This window comes from Rhinoraja longicauda, chromosome 3 (genome assembly GCF_053455715.1).
Source record: "Rhinoraja longicauda isolate Sanriku21f chromosome 3, sRhiLon1.1, whole genome shotgun sequence".
Classification (NCBI taxonomy): domain Eukaryota; kingdom Metazoa; phylum Chordata; class Chondrichthyes; order Rajiformes; family Arhynchobatidae; genus Rhinoraja; species Rhinoraja longicauda.
The window spans coordinates 64,847,390-64,871,910 of NC_135955.1; the positions used below are offsets into that span (position 1 = coordinate 64,847,390).

The 24,521-nt window shown below is 44.3% G+C and overlaps 1 protein-coding gene across 1 annotated transcript in view; it reads right to left on the minus strand.

Annotated features, from left to right (window-relative positions):
- The window catches only part of LOC144592053 (uncharacterized), a 171,285-nt gene that overhangs the window by 68,602 nt on the left and 78,162 nt on the right, over positions 1–24,521 (minus strand). The window contains exons 4-7 of the mRNA XM_078396293.1: positions 23,128–23,257; positions 20,708–20,880; positions 19,680–19,733; positions 14,488–14,604 (exon numbers count right to left, since the gene is read on the minus strand). Of these exons, the coding sequence (XP_078252419.1) occupies positions 14,488–14,604; positions 19,680–19,733; positions 20,708–20,880; positions 23,128–23,257 (474 nt within the window). The remainder of the gene's footprint in view (positions 1–14,487; positions 14,605–19,679; positions 19,734–20,707; positions 20,881–23,127; positions 23,258–24,521) is intronic.

A 24,521-nucleotide genomic window follows, 5' to 3' on the forward strand; every position in this document is an offset into this window, starting at 1 on the left:
GACCCGCGCAGCTGCTGGAACGAACCGATGGTAGAAATTAACCATGCCTACGAACTCTTGTAGCCCTTTTACTGTGGTGGGCCTGGGAAATGCCCGGATAGCCTCCACCTTCTCGGGGAAAGGGGAGGCGCCGGCAGGGGTAATTCTGTACCCTAGAAAATCAAGAGAAGGGAGGCCGAATTGACACTTGGAGGATTGGATAATGAGCCCGTGGTCTTGGAGCCTCTGGAACACGGTCCGCAAGTGGACCTGGTGTTCCTGCACTGAGGGGCTGGCGACCAGGATGTCATCTAAATAAATAAACAAAAAGGGTAAACCCCGGCCCACACGGTCCATCAGTCGTTGGAAAGCCTGTGCCGCGTTCTTTAAACCGAAAGGCATACGCAACCATTCAAACAACCCGAACGGAGTAATCGTTGCAGTTTTCTGTATGTCCTCCGGTCGCACCGGAATCTGGTGGTATCCTCGCACCAAATCGATTTTGGAGAACACCACCGCTCCTTCCAGCCCAGACGAAAAGTCCTGTAGGTGCGGTATGGGGTAGCGATCAGCCGTGGTGACAGCATTGAGACGCCGATAATCGCCACATGGTCTCCACCCCCCAGATGCCTTGGAGACCATATGCAACGGCGAGGCCCACGGGCTGTCAGACTGACGGACAATTCCCATTTCCTCCATCTTCCTAAATTCCGCCCGTGCCACCACCAGTTTGTCTGGCGGTAGTCTCCTGGCCTGAGCGAAAACGGGAGGGCCTTCGGTGCGGATGTGATGGACCACGCCGTGCTTGGCCGAAGGCGTGTCAAAACGTTGGATGAGCAGCTCTGGAAACTCCGCCAGGATCTCAGCATACGAGTCAGGGGCCGCGACGACGGCCTGGACAGTAGGGCTGGGCGGGGAGGCGATTGTCGGAGCGATGGGCTCCTCTCCGGCGGAGGGTCGGAGGACGTTACCGCGGACATCAGGGACCAGTGAAAAAGCCCAGAGAAAATCTGCGCCCAGGATCGCTTGTCTGACGTCGGCTATGATGAATGGCCATTCGTACGTGCGGAGGCCTAACACAAGGGACATCTTCCGTATACCGAAAGTGCGAATGGGGCTGCCATTAACCGCGATGAGGGTGGGACCTGTCTTACCCGTTCTGGTTTCGAGGTCGGTCGGCGGCACTATACTGACGATGGCTCCCGTGTCCACCAAAAATTCTGTGTCCGTGAATCGATCATGGACGTAGAGGCGTCGGTTCTGGCCAATCGTAACTGCCCCTATGTACGATCGGCCGAGGCATTTCCCGCGAAGGTACAAGGTGAGCGGCAGTTGCGGGATTCGCTACCCCATCGTAGGTGATAATAGCACCAGCCGCGCTTGTGCGGATCTTTTTGGCGGGCTTTCGGAGAATTGGCGGGAGACGCGGCGCCATCTTGATGTCGCTGTGGCGTGGTCACTGATGTCGAGACCTTGTTGATCGAACCGCTTGCCTTGTTTTTAGCCGCTATGAGCGCGTCCGCTTTCGCTGCATATGCTTCGGGGTGAGCAGCAGTCGGACATCCTCAGGAAGCTTCTCTCGGAATGCCTGTTCGAACATAAGGCAATCCGTATGCTCACCAGCTAGCATCATCATTTCGGACATGAGAACGGAAGGCCGTCGATCTCCAAGATCCGGTAGGTGCAGAAGTCTTGCAGCGCAATCATGCCTATTAAACCCGAAGGTTCGCAGTAACACTTTCTTCATGGCCTCGTACTTGTTTTCCGCAGGTGGATTAACGATGAACCGCATCACGCGCGTGGTCGTCTCCGGCGATAGAGCGCTGACGAGGTAGTAATACATCGTGGAGTCGTCCGATATCTTCTTTATATGAAATTGAGCTTCGGTGTGGATAAACCAAGATTGCGGTGAATGTGTCCAAAACAACCGAAGGTGAACGCTTACCGCGCTTAACTCCGGTGTGCCAGGCGCGGCAATCAACAACGAGGCGACGTGTTCCTGCATAGTCGGTGATCGTCCAGATCACGTCGGGGTCACCAATATGGCGAGTCCGAAAACTTGTTGGTTGTAGAAGAAGTTTATTGCAGCCGCAATATTCGGATACAGAGTTAAACAACAAGGTAAAGGACAACCATCAAAAACTTACTGTCTTCTTCGAAGACTTCGCCGAACTGAACATTTCGGGCGCCAAAAGCGCACATGACCACGCTGGCCAATCAGCGATGTCGCTCCCTGGACCAATCCCCATGGTCGCGTTCACACGTGACCTCGCTGGCCAATCTGAGGGTTCGACGACCTGGACCATTCTCTATGGTCGCTACAATAGTGTTAATGTACGGGGATCACTGGGCGGCACGGACTTGGAGGGCCGAAAAGGCCTGTTTCCGGCTGTATATATATGATATGATATGATATGATTCATCACATATTACGATCATGAAAGTTTATTTCTTGAGTCTCTATAGTTTCTTTGGGAACCTAAGAATGAATACATGATTGGCATCTTGTCCTCCGTTAATTTTAACCAACTTCTCAAAAACATTTTACTATCTGTAATGTGATACACCTTGCATTCATCCACTTCATGATTTATCTTCTCCCCAACAACCTTCTCTCGCTTGTAAATACTGAAGCAACATACTGCTTAAGTATCCTTGTCAATTTCTATCTATTCTTTCGTAACTCATCATTTTCTCCTCCCAAGAGGTCCAACTTTAAGAGTCGGTCTTTGTTTTCTCCTAGCGTTTCTTATTATTACCATAATTACGTGCTCCGTGCCTTCACTTCTTCAGCCATAGCTGGATTTTAAAATCTTTATTTATTCACAGCATTTCGCAATGATGCAATGCCACACATTTATCCTGCACCATATTATCTTTTTCGGACATTTCCCATTTTTGCTCTGCATTACCAGACAATTGTTATTTTCACCTCCCTTTCAACAACTTCCCTTTCAGAATCCCATTGCCTATGAAATAGGTCCAGTTTCAAATGGTTTTACTTTGTAGTTTATATTTTCTCCTTTCTGCTTCTTTCAGGACATCGCTCCCGAAGTGCTCACTGATTTTAAGTTATCTCATAATAATAATAATAATAATAATGCATTACATTTTGTATAGCGCTTTTCTAAAAACTCAAAGACGCTTTACATGGTTTACTAAAACATAGAATAAATAAATAAATAAATAAATAAGTAAACGAACAGAAAAGGAAAAATAAGGTGAGGTGACGGTCAGTGGTTGATGGCAGTGTTGAACAGGTGAGACTTCAGTGATGTTTTGAATGTGGTGAGTGAGGAGGAGTCTCTGACGGTTTGAGGTAGTGAGTTCCAGAGGGTGGGAGCAGCGATGGAGAAAGCCCTGTCCCCCCAGGATCTGAATTTGGTCCGGGTGGGGGTGGACAGGAGGTTAGCAGCAGCAGAGCGGACGGTACGAGTGGGAGTGTGTCTGTGGAGAAGGTCAGTCAGGTAGGATGGGGCCAGGTTATGGAGGGCTTTGTAGGTCATGAGGAGGATTTTGTACTGGATTCTCTGGGGGATGGGGAGCCAGTGGAGCTTGTAAAGGACAGGGGTGATATGGTCACGGGTCGGGGAGTGGGTGAGTAGATGGGCAGCGGAGTTCTGGATGTATTGGAGTTTATTGATGATTTTTGAGGGTGAACCATAGAGGAGGCTGTTGCAGTAGTCCAAACGGGAGGTGATGAATGCGCGGATGAGGGTTTCTGCAGCTGTGGAGGAGAGGGATGGACGGAGACGGGCGATGTTTTTGAGGTGGAAGAAGGCTGTCTATCTATTTAGTTACTCATAACCAGACAGATGCAGTCAATCCAACTTTCAATCAATGTTACCAACTTGCCTATAAATAATATCTTTCCTCCCTCTCCTCCTCAACCCACTTGTTGTGTTTTCAAAAATATCATAGACCATAGAACAGTACAGCACAAAAACAGGCCCTTCAGTCTGTGTCGAACATGATGTCAAAACCATCACTTATCTACCTGCCCATAACTCATATCCCTCCATTCCCTGCATATGCCTATCCAAAAGTCTTTTAAATGCCACTAACATATTTGAATTCAACCACCACCACCAGCAGTGTGTTCCAGGCACTCACCACCCTCTGTGTAAAAAAACTTGTCCCGCATATCTCCTTTAAACTTTGCCCCTCTCACCTTAAAGCCAGTATTGCCTCCAGTATTTGATTTTTCTATACTGGGAAAAAGATACTGACTGTTCACCCTATCTCTGTCTGCCTCTCACAATTGTAAATACTTCTATCAGGTCTCCCTACAACCTCTGGCGTTCCAAAGCAAACAATCCAAGTCTGTCCAACCTCTCCCTGAAGCTCATACCCCCTAATCCAGGCATCGTTCATGGTAGATGAATATACCTTCTCCCCTGTTCCATATACCTATACGATCTCTTCAGAGTAAAACACTGAAAACAGTGCCACCTTCTGCATTTTTTAAATCATGACATGCATTAAAAAATGTTACTAATTTTCTCATTTAGATTGCAAAGTGTAATTCCAACTGTTCATGTTCTTAACAAGGGGAATATTGGAGTTGGCTTTGCAATACCTTTCTCAGGCTTGCGTAAGCACATTCCGCCCTCTGAAAAAAACATCACTGAACACCACTGTGTGGTTCATTTAGCGTTTGACCTGCACATGTTAAAAATGTGTTATTATTTTCATTGTATTTGGTCAATTTTCTGAGTTAAACTTGTGTTTAACATAATTAAAAGTGTGATCAGAATTTCCTTGGAGCAGCTTGCCATTTGGCTACCCGATAAACCTGTTCTTATCTTAACCAGATCTCCAAGTGGGAACTTCCTCAATGGAATTAACTGTACCCTCTTTATAACAGAACACAGAATTTGAACATAGAACAGTAGAGCAATGGACAGGCCGTTCAGCCCACAATATCTGTGTCAAGCATGATGCCAAGATAAATTCATCTTCTCTGCCTGCACATGATCCATCTCCCTCTATTCTCTGCATATCCATCTGTCTATCCAAAAGCCTCTTAAACTGCACTATTGTATCAGCCTCCACCACCACTCCTGGCAACACATTATAGCCACCCACCATCCTATGTGTAAAAACCTAGCTCCGCACACCTCCTTTAACCTTTGCCCCTCTCACCATAAAATCTGCCCTCTATTCTTAGACATTTCCACCCTGGAAAAAACAGTTCTGAATATCTACCCTATCTATGCTTCACGTAGCTTTTTACACTTCCATCAGGTCTCCCCTCAACCTCCAGTGCTTCTGAGAAAACAATGCAAGTATATCCAACATTTCCTTGTAGCTAATATCCTCTAATTCAGGCAGCGTTCTGTTGAACCTCTGGCCCTGTGCAATGCAGGGCATTCCTGTCTAAAGACCTAAAGAACACTGACTACCATGCCCCAAAGATGAAATAACTTTAAATGTCCGTGACATCCAATTAATTCAAACACTATCAAAAATGATTAAAACTAATTACACAATTAAAAATATTAACACACAAAAACATGGAAGCACAACCTAAAGGGAATACTTAAAGGCAATTAACTGCACGTATGTTAACTCAATAAAATGGGATATTGTAGCGACCATAGAGAGTGGTCCTGGTCGTCGAACCCTCAGATTGGCCAGCAAGGTCACGTGGGCGCGACCGTAGGGATTGGTCCAGAGAGTGACATCGCTGATTGGACAGCGTTGTCATGTGCGCTTTTGGCGCCCGAAAAGAGTTAGTTCGGAGACGTCTTCGAAGAAGACTGTGAGTTTTGATGGTTGTCCGTTATCTTGTTGAGAAACCTTTGTAATCGAATATTGCTGTCGCAATAAACTTCTTCAACAAAGAACAAGTTTCCGGACTCGCCATATTGGTGACCCCGACGTGATCTGGGCGATCACCGACCATGAGCGAACACGACGCCCCGTTGTTGACTGCTGCGCCTGGCACACCGGAGTTAAGCGCAGTAAGCGTTCACCTTCCGTCGTTTTGGACACATCAACCACAATCTTGGTTTGTCCACACCGAAGCCCAGTTTCATTTAAGAAACATATCGACAGACGCGACAAAATATTACTACCTCGTCAGCGCTCTATCGCCGGAGACGACCACACGCGTGATGCGGTTCATCGTCAATCCTCCTGCGGAAAGCAAGTACGAGGCCATGAAGGCACTGTTACTACGAACCTTCGGGTTCCATAGGCATGACCGCGCTAAAAAACTTCTGCACCTACCGGATCTCGGAGATCGGCTGCCGTCCGTTCTCATGGCCGAGATGATGATGCTAGCCGGTGAACATACGGATTGCCTCATGTTCGAGCAGGCATTCCGAGAGAAGCTTCCCGAAGATGTCAGACTTCTGCTCATGGATTGTTCTTTTAAGGATCCCGAGGCATATGCAGAAAAAGCTGATGCGCTCATGTCGGCCAAATCGAAAGGAAGCGGTTCGATCAACAAGGTCTCGACATCAGTGACCACGCCACAGCGACATCAAGATGGCGCCGCGTCTCCCGCCAGTCCTCCAAAAGCCCGCCAAAAAGATCCGCACAAGCGCGGCTGGTGCTATTATCATCTACGATGGGGTGGAGAATCCCGCAACTGCCGCTCACCTTGTACTTTCGCGGGAAATGCCTCGGCTGATCGTACATAGGGGCAGTTGCGATTGGCCAGAACCGACGCCTCTACGTCCGAGATCGATTCACGGACACAGAATTTTTGGTTGACACGGGAGCCATTGTCAGTATAGTGCCGCCGACCGACCTTGAGACCAGATCGGGTAAGACAGGTCCTACCCTCATCGCGGTTAATGGCAGCCCCATCCGCACGTTCGGTACGCGGAAGATGTCCCTTGTTTTAGGCCTCCACACGTACGAATGGCCATTCATTATAGCAGACGTCAGACAAGCGATCCTAGGCGCAGATTTTCTCTGGGTCTTTTCACTGGTCCCTGATGTCCGCGGTAACGACCTCCGACCCTCCGCCAGCGAGGAGCCCGTCGCTCCGACAATCGCCTCCCCGCCCAGCCCTACTGTCCAGGCCGTCGTCGCGGCTCCTGACTCGTATGCTGAGGTCCTGGCGGAGTTTCCAGAGCTGCTCATCCAGCGTTTTGACGCCCCTTCGGCCAAGCATGGCGTGGTCCACCACATTCGCACCGAGGGCCCCTCCCGTTTTCGCTCGGGCCAGGAGACTACCGCCCAACAAACTGGTGGTGGCGCGGGCGGAATTTAGGAAGATGGAGGAAATGGGCATTGTCCGTCAGTCCGACAGCCCGTGGGCCTCACCGCTGCATATGGTCTCCAAGGCATCTGGGGGGTGGAGACCATGTGGCGATTATCGGCGTCTCAATGCTGTCACCACGGCTGATTGCTACCCCATACCGCACCTGCAGGACTTTTCGTCTGGGCTGGAAGGGGCGGTGGTGTTCTCCAAGATCGACTTGGTACGAGGATACCACCAGATTCCTGTGCGGCCGAAGGACATACCAAAAACTGCCACGATCACTCCGTTCGGGTTGTTCGAATGGTTGCGCATGCCTTTCGGTTTAAAGAACGCGGCACAGGCTTTCCAGCGACTGATGGACCGGGTGGGTCGGGGTTTACCCTTTGTGTTTATTTATTTAGACGACATCCTGGTCGCCAGCGCCTCAGTGCAGGAACACCAGGTCCACTTGCGGACTGTATTCCAGCGGCTCCAAGACCACGGGCTCATTATCCAACCCTCCAAGTGTCAATTCAGCCTCCCTTCTCTCGATTTTGTAGGGCACAGAATCACCCCTGCCGGCGCCACCCCTTTGCCCGAGAAGGTGGAGGCTATCCGGGCATTTCCCAGGCCCACCACAGTGAAAGGGTTGCAGGAGTTCGTAGGTATGGTCAACTTCTACCATAGGTTCGTCCCGGCAGCTGCGCGGGTCATGCGCCCGCTCTTCCAGTGCTTTGCGGGTAAACCGGTAGAGTTGATATGGTCCCCGGCCGCAGAGTCGGCTTTTACAGCAGCTAAGGCAGCCTTGGCAGACGCCACCATGTTGGTCCACCCGAGCCCCTCCGCCCCCACGGCCCTGACGGTTGATGCGTCTGACGTGGCGGTGGGTGGGGTTTTGGAGCAGCAGGTCGGTGGCCTTTGGCAGCCCTTGGCGCTTTTCAGCCGGCAACTGAGTTCGGCTGAGCTGAAGTATAGCGCATTTGACCGAGAGCTTCTGGCCCTCTATTTAGCTGTTCGTCATTTCAGGTATTTCCTTGAAGGCCGCCCATTTGTGGCCTTTACGGACCATAAACCGTTAACTTTTGCATTTTTCAAATTGTCTGACCCATGGTCGGCCCGCCAGCAGCGGCACCTGACTGCCATCTCCGAATTTACCACCGATGTCCGTCATGTCGCGGGTAAGCTTAATGCCGTTGCTGACGCCCTGTCTAGGCCTGCTTGTTCCCCCATTTCGGCGGTGGACTGCGAGGTGGATCCCCAGGAGCTTGCGGAGGCACAGCTTCTGGCGGATACCGCCTCGGCATACCAGTCCACCACTTCGGGGTTGAAGTTGGCTCAGGTAGCCTGCGGGTCGGAAGGCACAAAAGTCTGGTGTGATGTTTCCCTTCCCCGTCCCAGGCCGGTAGTGCCGCCCTCCCTTCAGCGCCGGGTTTTCGATGCCATTCACGGGCTGGCGCACCCGTCCATCCGCTCCACCTCTGCGTTAGTAGCCGCTCGGTTTTTCTGGCATGGCCTGCGTAAACAGGTAGCTGGTTGGGCCCGTTCCTGCGTTCCCTGCCAGACCGCTAAAGTCCAGCGCCATGTCCAGCCCCCCGTACAGGAGTTTGAGGTCCCAGCAGTCCGTTTTTTCCACATTCACGTGGATTTAGTCGGGCCCTTGCCTTCATCCCGGGGCTACACCCATCTCCTCACGGTGGTGGATCGGTTCACCCGGTGGCCAGAGGCTTTTCCATTGTCCGATATCTCGGCAGCCTCTTGTGCCAGGACTTTGGCCCTCCATTGGGTAGCACGTTTCGGGGTTCCGGCGGTTATTACCACCGACGGGGCCGCAGTTCACTTCGTCCCTCTGGGCCACGCTAGCAGAGCTGTACGGTTCCCGGTTACAACACACTACAGCATACCACCCCCAGGCAAATGGGCTTGTGGAGAGGTTCCACCGTCAACTCAAGGCGGCCCTCAGTGCGAGGCTTGAAGGCCCGGACTGGGTAGACCAACTCCCCTGGGTCCTTCTGGGCATCCGGACTGCTCCTAAGCACGATCTCGGTGCTTCGTCCGCGGAGCTAGTATATGGCTCGCCACTTAGAGTACCCGGGGATTTGCTTCCGGACCCCTCCGACCAGCTGCCTCCAGTCCCATCAGTCTTAGCATCGCTCCGGGCACGGGTGGGTTCCCTGGCCCCAGTTCCGACTTCACGTCATGGGTGTCCCATGGTACACGAACCGCCTTCCCTGAAGGACTGTGAGTTTGTATTTTTGCGAAAGGATTCCCATCGTGCCCCGTTGCAGAGGGTCTATGAAGGGCCGTTCCGGGTTTTGCGTAAGGGGACGGTTACCTTCACCTTAGACGTGGGCGGCAGGAGTGAGCTCGTCTCGGTGTCCAGGCTTAAACCTGCGCACTTGGATCCGGACCAACCAGTCCTGGTCGGCCAACCACCTAGGAGAGGCCGGCCTCCGGCAGTTCCGATCAGTCCAGGATCCCCTGCTCCGGCTGTTCCACCAAGTCCGGAATCCCCAGCTCCTGTGGTTCAGGCTGCCCCTCTCCTTACTCGTTCTGGTCGCGAAATCCGGCTCCCTGCTAGGTTCCGTACCTCGGGTTCTGGGGGGGGGGTCATGTAGCGACCATAGAGAGTGGTCCTGGTCGTCGAACCCTCAGATTGGCCAGCAAGGTCACGTGTGGGCGCGACCGTAGGGATTGGTCCAGAGAGCGACATCGCTGATTGGATAGCGTTGTCATGTGCGCTTTTGGCGCCCGAAAAGAGTTAGTTCGGAGACGTCTTCGAAGAAGACTGTGAGTTTTGATGGTTGTCCGTTATCTTGTTGAGAAACCTTTGTAATCGAATATTGCTGTCGCAATAAACTTCTTCAACAAAGAACAAGTTTCCGGACTCGCCATAATATAAACTATCTGAAAGTTACTTCTCTCCCTCTTAGCCATTCCTCTCCATTGCAATGAATGAAGTTGTAGAGCACGTGCCAAACTACACCTGGCATTGAAACATTTGTCCGATTTTCCTGGCATAATGGCTAGGAATTTCACATCGAATAGTTCAGGATGACATCTTTGAATAGCCAGTGTGATTTTCAGGACTTCTGTAACTGCACAGAGGTGTGCAGGGTCCCTTAATTATTCAATAACAAGGAACTGCAAACGCTGGTTTATACCAAAGATAGATACAAAATGCTGAAGTAACTCAGCGGGTCTGGCAGCATCCCGGGAGAACATGGATAGGCAATGTTTCGGGTGTGAAGAAGGGTTCTGTCTTGAAATGTCGCCATCCAGAGATGCTCCCTGACCCGCTATGTTACTCCAGCACTTTGTGTCTACCCTTAATTATTTAACATTTATGGAGATACTATAAGTACTAGTGGCTCCAGAAAGAACTGTTCTCTTTTAAAATAAAATTTCAGGTCTCTGTTTTCTGACTGGGGCTTTATGTTCAGGATGCTTCACCTTTTGAGAAATATATTTTTGGCAATTCAGTTGTGACCAGTACCTGAATTTCTGATAAATTGCGGCTGGCAAATGATATGATGCATCCGCTTAAATTTGTGATCTGGACACTTGCTGAGTGAGGCTTTCTGCCGTAAGCATGATGTTAGAAAATAAATGACACCCACTATGAGCACATTAGTGAGGCTGGTTAGTCGAATGAAATTCATTTTTCTATTTTACTTGCAGAGACATGCAAGTTATTTTAACATGGCATTTAAATGACCCCATTATTTCAACCATATTTCCTCAATTTTTCCCAACTAATTGTTTCTTGTTGTAATACAATTCATTCACTGAAGGAAATCATTATTGTTAAATATGCTCTTTAAAGGCTTTGATTTAAGTAATAAAAATAGATATCTAGGAGATTGTATTCCATAAGGTGAATCATAAAGAAAACTAAACATCCTTTTTTTTTGATAGATGTACAGATACTGTCAATTAAAAGATTTTGGTTAATAGGAACATTTCTTTCCAAATTACATGTTAGTTGACATGAATTGATTACCTATTTATTTAGAATAATACAAATAGATTCTGGGTTAATGGGGAGCAGCATGATAAATGGGAGCATTTCATTTTTTATCAGGAATCACAATTTACTGCCTCACTGGCAAAATAATGTTTAGTTTTAAGGTACACTTCAGCATTTTCCCAACATTGGTCTTTTTCTCCTACAAATATTTTCTAAATTATTACATTTTTGGCATTATTAATGACAGCTAGTTTTAATTAACTTTTATTCTGCCTCAGGACCCTCTTCTAAATAATGCGAATTTAAAAATATATAATTATTTATTGCTCAACACTAATCCCGAAAGCAATCTTGATTCTTGTTTCCAATTCATTTTTCTTCCACTCATTACGTTCCCTTGTGCTGTGGTTCATTACCTGAACAATAGTGCTGGCTGTCATCTTGTTCCCACAGGGCCTGGGGAATATTGCCCTGAAACAAGTCGCTGGAGGTGCTAATGGCCACCGCATCAGTAGACTGGTTTCTCAATCAGTATTTCACTCTTTGCAAGGAAATGCCTCGCAATCTGAGACAGCCAAAATGTGCAATGTTTTTTTAAACATGGAAAATAGGGAAATGGTACAATATATACAACATGGAAACAGGCTCTTCGGCTTACCAAGTCCACGCCAACCACTAGTCCTACTTTATCTAATTTTCTCATCCACTCCCCACACACTAGGGGCAATTTACAGAGGACAATTACAAACCCGCACGTCTCTGGGATGTGACAATAGACAATAGACAATAGGTGCAGGAGGAGGCCATTCGGCCCTTCGAGCCAGCACTGCCATTCAATGTGATCATGGCTGATCATTCTCAATCAGTACCCCGTTGCTGCCTTCTCCCCATACCCCCTGACACCGCTATCCTTAAGAGTTCTATCTAGCTCTCTCTTGAATGCATTCAGAGAATTGGCCTCCACTGCCTTCTGAGGCAGAGAATTCCACAGATTCACAACTCTCTGACTGAAAAAGTTTTTCCTCATCTCCATTCTAAATGTCCAACCCCTTAATAATCTTATACGTTTCGATAAGATCCCCTCTCATCCTTCTAAACTCCATGTGGGAAGAAACTGGGCCACCCAGATGATGGTGGAACAACAATGGCAGGTGTTTCTGGGAATAATACAGAAGGTGCAGGATCAGTTCATTCCAAAGAGGAAGAAAGATTTTAAGGGGAGTAAGAGGTGCCCGTGGCTAACAAGAGAAGTCAAGGACAGTATAAAAATTAAAAAGAAGAGGTATAACATAGCAAGGATGAGCGGGAAGCCAGAAGATTGGGAAACTTTTAAAGAGCAACAGAAGATAACTAAAAAGGCAATACGGGGAGAAAAGATGAGGTACAAAGAAATGCTAGCCAAGAAAATAAAGGAGGATAGTAAAAGCTTCTTTAGGTATGTGAAGTGGAAAAAAAAAAGAAAAAATAGAAATGGGAAAAAAACCAATTGTGGGTCCCTTGAAGACAGAAACAGGTAAATTTATTGTGGGGAACAAGGAAATGGCAGATGAGTTGAACAGGTACTTTGGATCTGTCTTCACTAAGGAAGACACAAACAATCTCCCAGATGTACTAGTGGCCAGAGGACCTAGGGGGACGGAGGAACTGAAGGAAATTCACATTAGGCAGGAAATGGTGTTGGGTAGACTGATGGGACTGAAGGCTGATAAATCCCCAGGGCCTGATGGTCTGCACCCCAGGGTACTTAAGGAAGAGGCTCTAGAAATCGTGGACGCATTGGTGATCATTTTCCAATGTTCTATAGATTCAGGATCAGTTCCTGTGGTTTGGAGCATAGCTAATGTTATCGCACTTTTTAAGAAAGGAGGGAGAGAGAAAACAGGGAATTATAGATCAGTTAGCCTGACATCGGTGGTGGGGAAGATGCTGGAGTCAATTATGAAAGATGAAATAGTGGCACATAAGCCAGATTAAGAAAGCTCTCCAAAAATGTACAGGTATGTAGGTTAATTGGCTGGGTAAATGTAAATGTAAAAATTGTCCCTAGTGGGTGTAGGATAGTGTTAATGTACGGGGATCACTGGGCGGCACGGACTTGGAGGGCCGAAAAGGCCTGTTTCCGGCTGTATATATATGATATGATATGATATGATAATGGCATGTTGGCATTCATAACAAGAGGATTTGAGTATAGGAGTAAAGAGGTCCTTCTGCAATTGTACAGGACCCTGGTGTGACCACATCTGGAGTATTGTGTGTAGTTTTGGTCTCCTAATTTGAGGAAGGACGTCCTTGCTATTGAGGCAGTGCTGCGTAGGTTCAAGAGGTTAATCCTCGGGATTGCGGGACTGTCATATGAGGAAAGATTGGAAAGACTGGGCTTGAATTAACCGGAATTTAGAAGGATGAGAGGGGATCTTATAGAAACAGATAAAATTATAAAAGGAGCAGATAAGCTAAAAGCAGGAAAAATGTTCCCAATGTTGGGGGAGTCCAGAACCATGGGCCACAGTCTAAGAATAAAGGGGAGGCCATTTAAAACTGAGGTGAGAAGACACTTTTTCACCCAGAGAGTTAGGGAGGCAGTGGAGGCCAATTCACTGGATGCATTTAAAAGACAGCATGGATTTACGAAAGAGAAATCATGCTTGATTAATCTTCTGGAATTTTTTGAGGATGTAACTAGGAAAATGGACAAGGCAGAACCAGTAGATGTAGTCTACCTGGACTTTCAGAAAGCCTTTGATAAGGTCCCACATAGGAGATTTGTGGGCACAATTAGAGCACATGGTATTGGGGGTAGGGTACTGACATGGCGAGGCTGTCATATGTTGAAAGATTGGAGCGACTGGGCTTGTATAGGCTGGAATTTAGAAGGATGAGAGGGGATCTTATTGAAACATATAAGGTTATTAAGGGATTGGACACGCTAGAGGCAAGAAACATGTTCCCGATGTTGGGGGAGTCCAGAACCAGGGGCCACAGTTTAAGAATAAGGGGTAGCCCATTTAGAACAGAGATGAGGAAAAACATTTTCACCCAGAGAGTTGTGAATCTGTGGAATTTTCTGCCTCAGCAGGCAGTGAAGGCTGATTCTCTGGATGCTTTCAAGTGAGAGTTAGATCGAGCTCTTAAAGATAGCGAAGTCAAGGGATATGGGGAGAAAGCAGGAACAGGGTACTGATTGTGGATGATCAGCCATGATCACAGTGAATGGCGGTGCTGGCTCGAAGGGCCGAATGACCTACTCCTGCACCTATTGACTATTGTCTATTGCCCTTTAGTGTTGGAAATTTCCACTGTAAATGTGTCTTTAGCTGGAGTGAAGAGAAAATATACACACCGATTCCCAACCGGACATCTTTCTATTGAACTCTTCCTGCAGATTTCTTAATTGTTGATTGTAATTTTCTCTCATCGTTGAAATTTCAATTTGCAATTCTGTAAACCTGGCAACAGCCTGTGACCAAGAAAGGTATCATCAATAAATGGCAGTCAAAATGTGCACCAAACTATCTTTCATTGCACTTATTGGCAATCAGATCCAATACTATCCTACCATATTTAAAAAAAATAGACATGGGAACAAGCAGCAAAAAATAAAGTATACACATTATAAAGTACACGTTCACTGCAGATATATGACAAATTTATTTGCTTTTGTGTTGATTTGGTTTGTATTGCCATGAAGTTTAGATTTGTTCGACAGTCATGATTTAATGTGTGAGAAGAAACTGCAGATGCTGGTTTAAACCGAAGATAGACACAAAAAGCTGGAGTATCTCAGCGGGACAGGCAGCATCTCAGACTGAAGAAGGGTCTTGACCCGAAACGTCACCCATTCCAACTCTCCAGAGATGCTGCCTGTCCCACTGAGTTACTCCAGCTTTTTGTGTCTACTCATGATTTAATGATGGAACACTCATTTCTGAGTTGGATGGTTATGGGTTCAAGGGGTCACTTTCATACATAACTAGGCCATCATTTTAGGGCAATACTGAATGACTTCTCTGTCATCAGAGAAGTATTGAGTATGAAGTGAATGAAGTGCTAAACTGAGACTGGTTTTCTCTCAGGCAAATGCAAAAGATCCCACAGTTCAATTTCAATTCCAGCTAGTATATTCTCCATCAAGGAGATGAGAAGGAGTTTCTTCAGTCAGAGGGTGATGAATCAGTGGAATCAGGTGGCTGTGGAGGCCAAGTCAATGGGTATTTTTAAGGCAGAGATTGGCAGGAGAAGGCAAAAGAATGGGGTTGAAAGGTAAAGATAGATCAGCCATGATAGAATGGTGGAGTAGACATGATGGGCTAAATGGCCTAATTCTGCTGCTAGAACTAATGAACTTATGAACTAACAAATAATCAAGTCACTACCTGATTAGTGTTTGAGGAATCTTGCTGTGCTTTAAATTGGCTGCATGGTTGCCATATTATAACATTCATTATCCCCCAATCTACCAGAAATCAATAAAATACACCTGTGAGAAATCTGAAATAAAAACAAATAAATGCTGGATAACCTCCACTTTCACACAGAACCCGTGAAAAGAGAAACAGTTCACAATTCAGGTCTGGGATCCTTTGCAACACCCTGGTCTGCTCTTCCACAATCTCCCACTCCCCATGTGATGACACTGATGATTCCCATACAACAACATGAGAACTAATATCTGACATTTCACCTCATCCATTTTCACTAAGCAGCAATGAACCAGTCTTTCCAGTGGAAGCAGTAATTCACTTTGACTTCTTCCATTCAGGTGTAGTACATTCAGTGCTGTGAACCTGACCTCCTCTACAAATGTTGGTTGGGAGATTGCTTTGTGAGTCATCTGTGGTCAGTCCAGAGGGGTTTCCCTGAATTTTCAGTTGGTGACCACTTTAATTCATCATCCCATTCCCACGTTGATCTTTCTGTCTTAGGGCTCCTTGTTAAATTGAGGCCCAACAAACTCAAGGAACAACAAATTATCTTCCAATAAGACATTTGGGGCGGCAGCGGTAGAGTTGTTGCCTTACAGCATTTGCAGCACCGGAGACCCGGGTTCAATCCCGACTATGGGTGCTGACTGTACGGAGTTTGTATGTTCTCCCCGTGACCGTGTAGGTTTTCACCGAGATCTTTGGTTTCCTCCCACACTCCAAAGACGTGCAGGTTTGCAGGTTAATTTGCATGGTATTAGTGTAAATTGTCCCTAGTGTGTGTAGGATAGTGTTAATGTGCGGGCATCGCTGGTCGGTGCGGGCTCGGTGGGCCAAAGGGCCTGTTTCCACGCAGTATCTCTAAACTAAACTACAAAGGACATGTGCAGCCTTTTAAAAGACAACGATAAGACTTTTCCTTTTTCTTGGTTTAGGTCTATTTTTGTCACATGTTCTGAGGTAGAAGGAAAAGCTTTGTTTTGTATGGTATGAAATCAGATCATGAATACAATTAAGCCAAACTCTAATACAATAGTTGAAGCAAAGGGGAAGATATAAAGTGCAGAATATAGTTCTCAGCATTATGGAGCACCATTGCCATACAAAAAAATCATTGTTCTCAATGGGGTAGAGGTGAATAAGACAGTATTCAAGCTGACAGAAGAACCGCTCATTCTATTTGTATAGACTGTTTTGCTGCCAATATCCCTTTGCTGTTAGCAACACATAACAAGCAGTTTGGTGGCACAGGGGTAGAGTTGCTGCCTTACAGAGCCAGAGACCTGGGTTTGATCCGACTACGGAGACTGTCTGTACGGAGATTGTACGGTCTCCCCATGACTGCGTGGGTTTCCCTGGGTGCTCCGGTTTCCTCCCACACTCCAAAGACATATAGGTTTGTAGGTTAATTGGCTTTGGTAAAAGATTGTAAATTGTCTCTAGTGTGCAGGATAGTGCCAGTGTACGGGGATCGCTGGTCGAAGGGCCTGTTTCCACGCTGTATCTCTAAACTAAACCGAAATAACAAAGAAACACAATCTTCTACTTAACCACCTCATCCTATCAGCCCTATCTGAAGAAGGGTCTCGACCCAAAATGTCACCCATTCCTTCTCTCCCGAGATGCTGCCTGACCCGCTGAGTTACTCCAGCATTTTGTGTCTACGTTTGTAGCCCTATTACCTTTGTTCTCTCCATCTACGGATGAGGGGAAAGAAACTAGGTGATTTGCGTGGTGGGAGATGGCGGAAGAAATGTGTGTATACCAGAGTGGGAAGGCGGACAGGGAAAGAGAAGAGGGCTAGGGGGGTATTACGTGAAACTGGAGATTTCTATGTTGATACATTGAGTTGTAATCTATCCAGGTGGAATATGAGCTGCTGTTCATTCAGTTTGCGTGTGACCTCCCTCTGGCAATCGAGGAGGCCAAGGATAGAAAGGGCAGTATGAGAATGGGAAAGGAAGGTGTGTCATTCTAGAACTGGATGCACTTAATATTGAATTCATGTAAAAGAGTACAGAAAATGCAAAAGTATGTTATTTTGGTCATGAGTCCCTCATTTCCAGATCTATTAGGTTAGTTTAGATGACTCCACTGGAATCTCTCTAAGATTTAATAAAAATAAAAACTATTGTAACTTTTGCAAGTTGCATGTACTCCAACTGATAGAGATATATAAACACAACTTATACAGTTACAGGAGAGGAAACCTCATCGTGCCTTTCTAAAGAGCACCATGTAACATGGGGTTAGCTGTTAATTGTTAATGACATATTGTAACTTTTAACATTCAGAAACAAATTGTAAATGTAAAAATTGACCAATGTTAATGTCAATGTCATGTCCATGTTCCTATGATACTGCTGCAAGCAATATTTTTTATTGTACCTGTACCTATGCAGGTACTTGTACAGGTGCTTGTACATTTTGCAATAAACTTAACTTGATATTTTGGCTGCACTTTGTAGGAAGTTTACATAAATGTCATGCAACTCACATTATGAGTGGTTGAGTAGCTAGATATGCCAAAGAGCATTGATGGCAGCTGGTCAAGTTAAATTAAGGTAATTAAATTAATAAAACATAAAACATAGAAAGGTACAGCACAGGAACATACCCTTCGGCCCACAATGTCCATGATGAGTATGATGCCAAGATAAACAAATCTCATCTGCCTGCACATGACCCAAATTCCTCCATTCCCTACATATCCATGTTTCTAAATATAAGCCTCTTACTGTAAATGCCACTTTCGTATCTGCCCCCACCACGATACCGGGCAGCATGTTCCAGGCACCCACCATCACTGTATGAAATTGCCCTGCAAATCCTCTACCAACAACTAAAGAAAAGTCTTGAGACCCTCGGACTATCTTTGATCAGACTTTACTAGACTTTATCTTGCACTAAATCCTGCGAATGGCTCGATTGTAATCATGTATTGTCTTTCCGCTAACTGGTAAGCACACGACAAAAGCTTTTCACTGTACCTTCGTCATAGGTACAGTGGACACGAAGAATGTCTCCACAACAATCCTGGAGGTAGTAGAATGGAAGGTGGGATAGTATTTTAAACTGACACCATCAATCACTCTGTAGGTTCATTAGATACACATAAGTAATTGGGCCATACAGAATGAGAAACATCTGTCTATTCCTCTTGTGGGAGATTAGTTTGGTTTGGTTTGGTTTGGTTTGGTTTAGTCGAGTAAGCTGATCTCAACTAAAACTGAGATACTGTAGGTGTACCAGATTAGGCCTTGGGCTAGGATAAACTGGTCACTATTCAGTGAGATTGATTGCAAAAGGCTAAATTCTGATTATATTTCTGCAGATTTATTATATTCTTCATTCAGTGTTTTGGTATTCTCGTATCTTCTATGCATCATTTAAGAGGTTTGGACAGATAGTTTCCTGCTACCTGCTATGATCTCTTTATAACTCAATGTACAATAGATGTCCCTGCTGAAGGAGGCTCTTGACCCGAAACGTCTCTCCATTCCTTCTCTCCAGAGATGCTGCCTGTCCCGCTGAGTTACTCCAGCTTTTTGTGTCTATATACAATAAATGTCCTTTTGGTTTTCCTTTCTACCTTCTCCATGAAGATGCTGCTATTCTTCATTTAACTCGTATGTTGCACTGGGATACGAGGAATCATAGAAAAAAATGTTTCAACTCTGCTCAGTGCAGTTGAAATATACATACTTTATGCTGTTTTTGAACATTTGTGTGTGATTTTATTGCTGTGAGTGTAGCAAAAAAACTCCACAGTGGTTCACACTGCAGCACATCGGTCTCAGAGGAAGTGCAGTTAATGAAGATCCTTCCACTACTACCCACCTCCTCCTTTATCAGCTCTTGGGTTAAAATATTCAGCATACAAAGAATTGCTCAAATGCAAAATCATATTGTGACTGGCAACATTAGAAACAATTTAGCACACAAATATGCTAAAACCAGAGCTGAAATATTTGTGTAAATATTTCTGAATATCTACTGAACAATGGTGATATAAGATATTCTGCTATTGTATATTTTCAAAAGCAGGCACATTTGATTGTTAATACAAGTAGTAAGAACATTTTTTTAAAATTCAGTTGCAACATTTTACCTCTTTTCTGTACACTGCAAACTGTGCTGCAATAGCTTCAGCATCACTGTTGTCCTGAAAAGAAAATACCAAAAGTGTTTATTGTACAATGTCAGTTCTTACAGATACGAAAATAACTAAATCTGAAAGAAATTACAAATTACAGAGGCATTTGCTGTTTGGTCCCTGCTATAAATCCAAATTAAGAAAAATACACTGAGGCCACAGGATAACAGATGATGAAGCCTAACACATTTCTTCTTTACTTAACCCATTCCTACAAAGGGCTTTTCCAATAAAAAGGTTTCATTAATTCAAACCGGCAGCTATTTTTCAATGTCCACTGGTCTGTATATCCAATAGTTTCACTAATGAAATAATTCACTACCATTTAACCAGCTGAATAGTTTTTCATTTGTATCAAAAACAAAATCTTACCATAATTCAAGTTATTTGTAGCCTTCAATCAGTATGCGTAACAAAAAGGCAATTGCCTTACATATTACTTTACTTCACAAGGTTGTAACTAATCAGAAAATAAATGGCAGATGTTTCCAATTAGGAAATTATTTACATGAGAAAAACTTTTGATTTGAAGCTCAGTTGAGTTCCATTTTCTGCATTTCGCTTTTTTGTTGAAACAATAATAACAAATCAGCTTACACCTTTCCACTAGATTCTTAAGTATGAATTCCTCAATGTGATTTAGGTTAGTTGGATTGACAATATAAGGTGAATAACTTTATATGCCTCTTAATTTTGAAAAAAACATTTTTGAACTACCTAAAGTTTAAATAAAGTATGAAATAAAATAAAATTTACAAAAAGTAGTGTATATTATGTACCAGTTATTAACATAAAGAAAGGTGCAATCATAGAAGGTTTACCAATATTTGTATGTCCCATTCAAGTTGTTGATAATTGAACTAATTTTACTTACAAGGCAGTAAAAGTACTGCCATCCTATCTGTTACCAGATAATGCCTTAAACACTTGATTAAAGGGATTTTTAAGAGTTGATTATCACAAAATGAATAGCTTGCTGATACCAGTGTCTGTTCATCCTTTTGATCAATACTGTGCTCCAACAAGACCTCTCCGGCTGTCTCAGAGGTATTAGCTCTGCTGCAGTGAAGCCCTGCAGACCTTGCTGGCGCAGGCAGTTCTGATAGCCCTCCATTCTCAGCCTCAGTTTGAGAAAATGGAATGGAATCTCTTGTACCTTTGAAACAAAGAAAAGGAAAACCGAACACAATAAGATGCACTTTGAAATAAAACGTAAATTGAACATTTAAGACAAGAATTAATTCCAGGAATTAGAGAGAAAAAACAACTTGTGCCATTTGCTGACCCCTCAAAGCCCCTCAGGAATATATTAAACCAGATTAAAAGATATTTGTTTTCAAGATAATGAATTTGAATCATGTATGGATTTCCTTTGTGAAGAAAACTTACTGAGAAAGGCTTAGATTCAAAGGAGTTATAGTTGTTCTGAAATAAAATATTAAAAATGACCTTAAAGGTTGTATAATATCCTCACTCATACATTATCATATTTTAAACATTTGAAATAATTTATTCTCTGGTAAGTTGTTTGGGGAATGATTACTTTAAATTTCTAATTCTGTTAGGAGACACAACTATTCTGAGGAGCGGTGTTTGAAGAAAGGACTATAAAATGGCACCTATCCATGTTCTACTACTTATTCTGAGATTGTGCAAAATTCTTCATCTTGCTCCCTACTTTAATATTAACATATAATGATATTTACATGCACTGGTGCCTCGCTTAATGCTTGGGATGCACTCCCAGGAAGAAGAGCATGCATGGAATTAGTGCCCTTAGTGTTCACTATAGCTTGTAGCAATGGTCCATATTTAGAATGCACACTAAGCTCCATATCTCAGCACTGACTAGGTGCATCGCTTGCCCTGGTGTGTCACACATCTATGCCACCAGGCAGCCTTTCCACATGGCCCAATTCATGGCTGGGGAAGCACCTGTGGAGAAAAGTTTCCAAGCACAGCACAACATTTTTGGAAAGTACAGGGTGCTACACGCCTATATATGTTGGACTGGTGGTCTAAAAGTTTTGTTTAGTTTAGAGATACAGCGTGGAAACAGGCCCTTCGGCTCACCAAGTCCACACTGACCAGTGATCCCCTCACACTAGCACTATCCTACAACCTAGAGACAATTTACAATCTTTACTGAAGCCAATTGACTTTCAAATATGTACGTCTTTTGAGTGTGGGAGGAAACCAGAGCACCCAGAGAAAACCCATGTGGACACAGGGAAAAGGTACAAACTCAGTAGAGACAGTCAGGATCAAACCCAGGTCTGTGGCGCTGTAATGCAGCAACTCTACCGCTGTGCCACCGTGCTGCCCTTAGGTACAATAAGAAATTGGCAGAGCAGTACTAAACGATATACCAGTGTATCCTACAGAAAGGGACTGGGTACTGAAGGCAGTGGTAATACCTTTCAGTCACAAACCAACCAGTACGCCAGTGTTAAGAACACTTAAACTGTGCAATTGCCAGCAATCTCTGTCAAAATAATGTTCCACGTGACTCTACTGAGAAGACAGGGACAATAGCTGATCTCCTGTCATTTTGTCAACCAACTGTAAATCAGTAACAAGTAACCATCAAAATTATTTCTTAATTCAAATAAATATATCCAACAGCAAATTAATACTAGAATGCAACATAATGACAATTTAAATTAAACATTGTTAGAGTTACCATCCCTTTCTCCTGTATCCCTTAGATAAACAGCTTCACATGAAAATGGAATCCTTTACATTGAAAATTGTCTAGAATCTGGGGAGAATCTAAAGAACAACACATAATTTGGACTTACATGGTTAATATATAAAAAAAATTAAAACCTTTGGATAATACAGAAGCACTCGGTAGTTTTAACATATAACAGCAACAAAACCATGTTAATTTGACATTGTATCATTCAACAAATTAATTTGGATTCTGAATTGAATTACTAGAGCCAATTTAGAGCTCAATCACATTTATAAATAACATAGCCAAAGTCCAGTAAACTAAGATCGATGAAAAATGGCAAGCGCAATGAAGTTGTTATCAAGTCCATGTCAAAGTATTAGTTCTATATATTCAATTATTAGGAATTTTGCATTTCAATCAGGGTTTAAAAATTATTTATTTAAATATTTTCTTGGAAAATGTAACATTATCCAATATTTTTCATTTTTGTGCACCCTGAAAGCTCAGAAATACAATCTTTTCTCTTCTATTATTGATTGGCAACATTGGCACTGAATTTTGACAACCAATTAGAACACAAGAATTGCATGTTAGGTAACGGAGATATTGGCATCAGAGAAATTCGACCAAGCTAACACAAAGTTATCTTGCATATTTATAAAGATCATGTAGATATTATCCACGTTGAAAGAATTGTCCTTTTTTAATTGAAATAACTATTACCTTTGTTCACGAATGATCTTCCAGAGTTGATGTGGTTTGAATTAGTTTCTTCTCTTTCTTCTTCTGGTTCCATCGGTTTATGATAGGTGTCTCTGGTATGCCCACATTCAACTGATACTCCAGGATTTGCCTTTAATAATGAAGAGGCATGGGTGATAGTTTATGCATTCACAGTTTTATTTTATTTCTTGCATAGTTGAGCCCCAATACTGTAATCAGGAACAATCTAATGTTATTGCTAAGTTTGTGAAAGCTTAAATATAAAAAGACGTAGACCTGCAAAACAAACACTCGTAGACCATTGCAACATCATGAAAATTGTTAGAAAATACATCAGTTGCCAAACTAAATCGACTTCAGAAAAATAAACATATATAGGGCAAATACACAGTCTTTTCCAAGGATTTGGGACTCGAGAATTAGAGAGTACAAGTTCAAGGTGAGAGGGGAAAGATTTAATAGAACTTATGAGGCAACTTTTCACACAGAGGATGGAATGTATATGGAACGAGCTGCTAGTGGAAGTGGTTGAAGCAGGTACAAAAACAATGTTTTACAGACATTTGGACAGCTACATGGATAGGAAAGGGTCAGAGGGATATAGGCCAATCAATGGGAAATGAGATTGGTGTAGGAGTTCATCTTCAGAGTCTGAAGAAGGGTCTCGACCCGAAACGTCACCCATTCCTTCTCTCCTGAGATGCTGCCTGACCTGCTGAGTTACTCCAGCATTTTGTGAATAAATACCTTCGATTTGTACCAGCATCTGCAGTTATTTTCTTACACTAGGAGTTCATCTTGGTCAGCATGGATGTGTTGGGCCTAATATCATTGCTCGTGCGGCTTCAGCGATGAGGCTGAGCAGAGGATGACACCAAGATAAGGTAAGGTTTAATTTTCTTTTTGTGACTCAGTTGGTCTTAGTATAATAGGGATGGATGGCATCTGGGGCAGAGGTGTGCTCGTCCTGCTGGATATGGGAAATCAGAGATTTTTGGGCCATTGGAATCTCTTATGGGCAGAAGTGACCTGAAAAAGAGGGACAGGTTGCATCTGAACTAGATGGGGACAGGCAGGTTTGCCAGTGCTACTTGGGAGGGTTTGAACTTGACTGGATCCAATGCAATAGTGAGGCAGATGGGAAGCTGGAAGTTGGTGCAGAGCTCAATGACAGCATGTTCAGCAGCCAGGTTAGACAGGAACGTGGCAAGGAGGAAAGATGTTTGGAATAAATTACACTAATTTCAAAGCTAGATGCTTGGTATGTAAGGCAGATGAACTCAGGGCATGGATAGGTATGTATGACTGGGACATTATAGCCTTTGTAGAAACCTAGCTAAGGAAGAGACAGGACTGGCAACTTAATGTTCCAGAGAATAGATGCTACAGGTGAT